This window comes from Austrofundulus limnaeus, unplaced genomic scaffold (genome assembly GCF_001266775.1).
Source record: "Austrofundulus limnaeus strain Quisiro unplaced genomic scaffold, Austrofundulus_limnaeus-1.0 Scaffold46, whole genome shotgun sequence".
NCBI classification, from domain to species: domain Eukaryota; kingdom Metazoa; phylum Chordata; class Actinopteri; order Cyprinodontiformes; family Rivulidae; genus Austrofundulus; species Austrofundulus limnaeus.
This window is the reverse complement of record NW_013952448.1, coordinates 2,535,590-2,539,512: the sequence shown is the minus strand read 5'-3', so window position 1 is coordinate 2,539,512 and position 3,923 is coordinate 2,535,590. Positions and strand designations below refer to the sequence as shown.

Below are 3,923 nucleotides of genomic sequence, written 5' to 3'. Positions count from 1 at the left end.
ATATATATATATATATATATATTAAAATAGCAAATCTTAAAGAACATGCACACGAGAGATCAACCAGTTTCAGTTCGACGATTCTACCGAAGCGTACAAAGCTGTGGACACAGGCCGAAATAAAGAGTCAGAGCACAACTGAAAATTGGAAAAACCTTTGTAGGAATCTGCATTTATTTAAAGTCTAGATATATTCATACAGCTCTCAAATAGAGAAGCAGACGGTTGTAAATCAGCGTGTGTGTGTGTGTGTGTGTGTGTGTGTGTGTGTGTGTGTGTGTTCCAGCTGCCTTTTGCACGCCTGCATATAAATTATGTGCTTACAGACTGTGATGGACACATAAAGAGCAACAGAGACACTATAGGCAGAGGCAAACTGAGTGTGAACGTATCTGAATCCACACCATTGTGGGATTACACTGTGTATAGAAACGTGTCATATTTTAAATAACTGCAGTAACACGTGTTCCGTTTAGTTTTTAAACCTTAAAATGTATGTGAAAATATATTTTATGTCATCTCTGCTGATGTTCGTGTGGGAAAAAAAAAACTATAGTTACTTTTATTTGATTTGACCAAATATTAGTTTGTTGTCTAATAAAAGTATATAGACTCAGGAAGTATCTATATGTATGGGACTGGGTCTGTAAAGTCTTTGTGCATGAATGCCTAAACACATCAATATGTTTGCATTGCATGTACGATATACATTCTCTAAACAGAATCACGTTCATACATACAGGTATTTCCAGATGTTTAACGAGTGTTTATGTATCCCTGCATTGCTGTTGGTGTGACTGTCAGTGCACGTGTCTGTGTTAGTCGCTGTCTTCTCTCTCGTGAGTCTCAGCCAAGGAGCTCTCGTCGATGTTCTCCAGGCTCTCCGCGTGTTGAATGCTCAGCTCAGAGAGGGGGATGTTGGGTAATGTAGTCTGTTCAGGGTACAGCCAGGGCTTCAAACCAGGGTTATGTCTCTGCTTCCACTCTGAATACTTCAAACAGGCCTTGTTGATCTTTTTCATTGCCTGGACAAACAAAACAAAACAAAAAAATAATAAAGGGACAACATGCATGATTATTATAGAGATCTGCGATGGTCTTTAGCAGAGAGCTAACAGAAAGGATAGAAAAGATTGTTAGAAAATCATTTTTCTTTTAACAGAAAAAAGTGAACTGGGTTGAACTTGACAGACATGAATCATAGAATTCATAAAGATGAATTAATGCAGAGACGTAAGAAGGATTGGTGTAAAAAGACCACAAAGACTATGACTGTTGAACCGTGTTGAGCCGCAACAAAAACTGTTTTTTATCCTGAAAATCAACTTTGTCATAACATGTTCAATAGAATCTGCATGCATCTGTTCATAATTTAATAAATCTTAAACTCTGTTTTTTATTGGTTTAAAAGGAAACTAAAATTACATTTTTTGTTCATCTCTCTAAGCAGCTCTCATCCATCCAAGGCCACTCTGTGCAAAGTCTGCCCAATCACAACACACATGTAAAACCAAAAACACAAAACAAACAAACAAAAAAAACTGTAAGCACACATTAAGAGAGGCATAATACCACGTGGACAAATACAAACGCTCACAGCATCCTGTTCATATGACTTACACGAGGAGCGAGGAAGTGAGACGACTTGTTGACCACCCACTTGGGTAATGAACCTGTAAAAACAGAGTCAGAGGAATAAGACGAGAACAGTGAGGGTGGCAGAATCAAACGCAAAAAGGATGAGGAGGCTTGAGTTTAAGACGTGTCACATTAAAGGCATCAAAGAGGGGCTTAGTAACCTGCTACTCACTGCATGCTTGTACACACACACACACACACACACACACACACACACACACACACACACACACACACACACACACACACACACACACACACACACACACACACACACACACACACACACACACACACACACACCAGGTAGTTATATAATTTACACAATCAGCACTTGCATTCAGAGGAGCGACAGTGAAGAGGTGATTTCAGAGAAACTAACCGAAATGAGGGATAAAATGGAAAAGGAACAGGTAAAAGAGAGATGGTGAAACAGACCATCCTTGATATGGTTACTATGATGACTCATTTTCAATCAAACAAATTTATTTCGAACATGATGACCATACAAAGAGATAACCATACTTATTAAACATATTACACATATTAAATACAAAATACACATATTTTATGACAATAATAATCTCAACATGTTCAAAATGGAGTAGGGAGAAGTAAAAAAACTTATAAACTCCTTCCCCATACTATTTTCAAATAATATATAATAATAAACCTCAGGCTGACTTAGTAAATTGTTAAATTACAATGTAAATTTATATTTACCCTTGTACAACCCTTTGTGTTACAATCACTCATATCTACACATTAAAAGATACATAAACACATGAATCTAATGCACCTGAACAAACATCAAGATTTAATAAATCTATTTCCATTTCACAGTTGCCTTTTTTGGCATAAGCGCACTATACGCACATATTTGTGGTGATTTATTTTGACATATAGGCAGAGAGTGAATCATTTATAGAGTGTGCGTTAAGCACCTGGGTGAGTGAACTAGTAGGTTTCCATCAATATGACTGTGTGCGCTCTTTGTAACCTTGTGTGTGTGATTTACCTCGTGGGTCTACCTGGGCCATGTAAGTAAGGGTACAGTGACTGGGACCCGTGCTCTGGATCATGTAACCTGTCTGGAGGGAAACGGCTCGCACCATGTCCTTTTTGGGTGGGTATTTCTGTGGAGACAACGACGACACATTTATGCACTTGAGGAACCTTTTAATCCCTGGATTTAATTTAACAGATAACATTTTTAACAAGGTTTGCATGCATGCTTATGAAAGTTAAAGAGATCAGAACTTGGGTTTCTGTGGAACAAATCCCATCTGGCCTGTTGGTGACAACTCTTTGAATGGTTTAGACAAATTGAGCCGACGGCTAGTCTACACAGGGCCAAGACCAAAGTGAATTGCTGCTTGGTGCTAGCTGCTTCAGGTGCAGCCTGAGACACTTCCTGTTGTATTATCAGACTAATTAATAATGCAAACAGTGATGTAAAGATGTATAAAACAGTGTTCACATGAGCCTCTGTGAACACTGAGTTTTCAGTTATATGACAGTGGTAATCCACTTTGGTCTTGATGTTGCTTGAATTAAATGTTAGCTTGTCAGTCTGCTCAGAATTTAATTATATTTCTACACAATGAGGTCAACCAAACAATTGTCTGAACCAGGGAAGATGATTGTTTTTGGAGCCCCACTTCAAAACATTTGAACTTTAACCCACATTAATGAGTGTGCATCATAAACACGTGCAACCATGATGATCAGATGGCTCATTTTCTGATTTCAGCCTCACCAGAATGACTGCGTCGCAGACCAACAGTCAAAGTGTTAACTGTTACCAGCACAGTAACCCTAAAATGTATTAGTCTTTCATTTTTAGGCTGTAGCAGCTTTACTGTCTTACTTTAATTTTTTTCTGCACAATGACAACGAAAGCACAAAAGAATACCCTGCTAGCTCCTTTCCACCATATAGCTACTGTGCCTATAAACAGTGTTCACTCCCTGGGATGTTTTATGCTTTTATTGTTGTCATAAGTCAGTCACAGTCAGAAAGCAATAAAAATGTGCTTCATTGTCAAAATAATAATAATAATAATAATAATAAATTTTATTTGTAACGCACCTTATATTTCAAAGAAATCTCAAAGTGCTACAGAGCCAGGAAACAACACAAAAATATTCAAGAGTATTGACTTAAAAAATTCAATAAAAACATGACAGTACAGTAATACATCTTGCACCAAATGGTATCAAAACAAGCATTAACACTAACAATTTAAAACAAAACATTACAGTTCTAAAAGGACTGTTTAAAAA

At 37.4% G+C, this 3,923-nt stretch overlaps 1 protein-coding gene across 1 annotated transcript in view; it reads right to left on the bottom strand.

Annotated features, from left to right (window-relative positions):
- Window positions 1–139: 139 nt before the first annotated feature.
- Window positions 140–3,923, bottom strand: part of stard10 (StAR related lipid transfer domain containing 10) — a 15,478-nt gene continuing 11,694 nt past the window's right edge. Inside the window, exons 6-8 of the mRNA XM_014008023.1 lie at window positions 2,657–2,774; window positions 1,621–1,673; window positions 140–1,025 (exon numbers count right to left, since the gene is read on the bottom strand). Of these exons, the coding sequence (XP_013863477.1) occupies window positions 819–1,025; window positions 1,621–1,673; window positions 2,657–2,774 (378 nt within the window). The 3' untranslated portion in view covers window positions 140–818. The remainder of the gene's footprint in view (window positions 1,026–1,620; window positions 1,674–2,656; window positions 2,775–3,923) is intronic.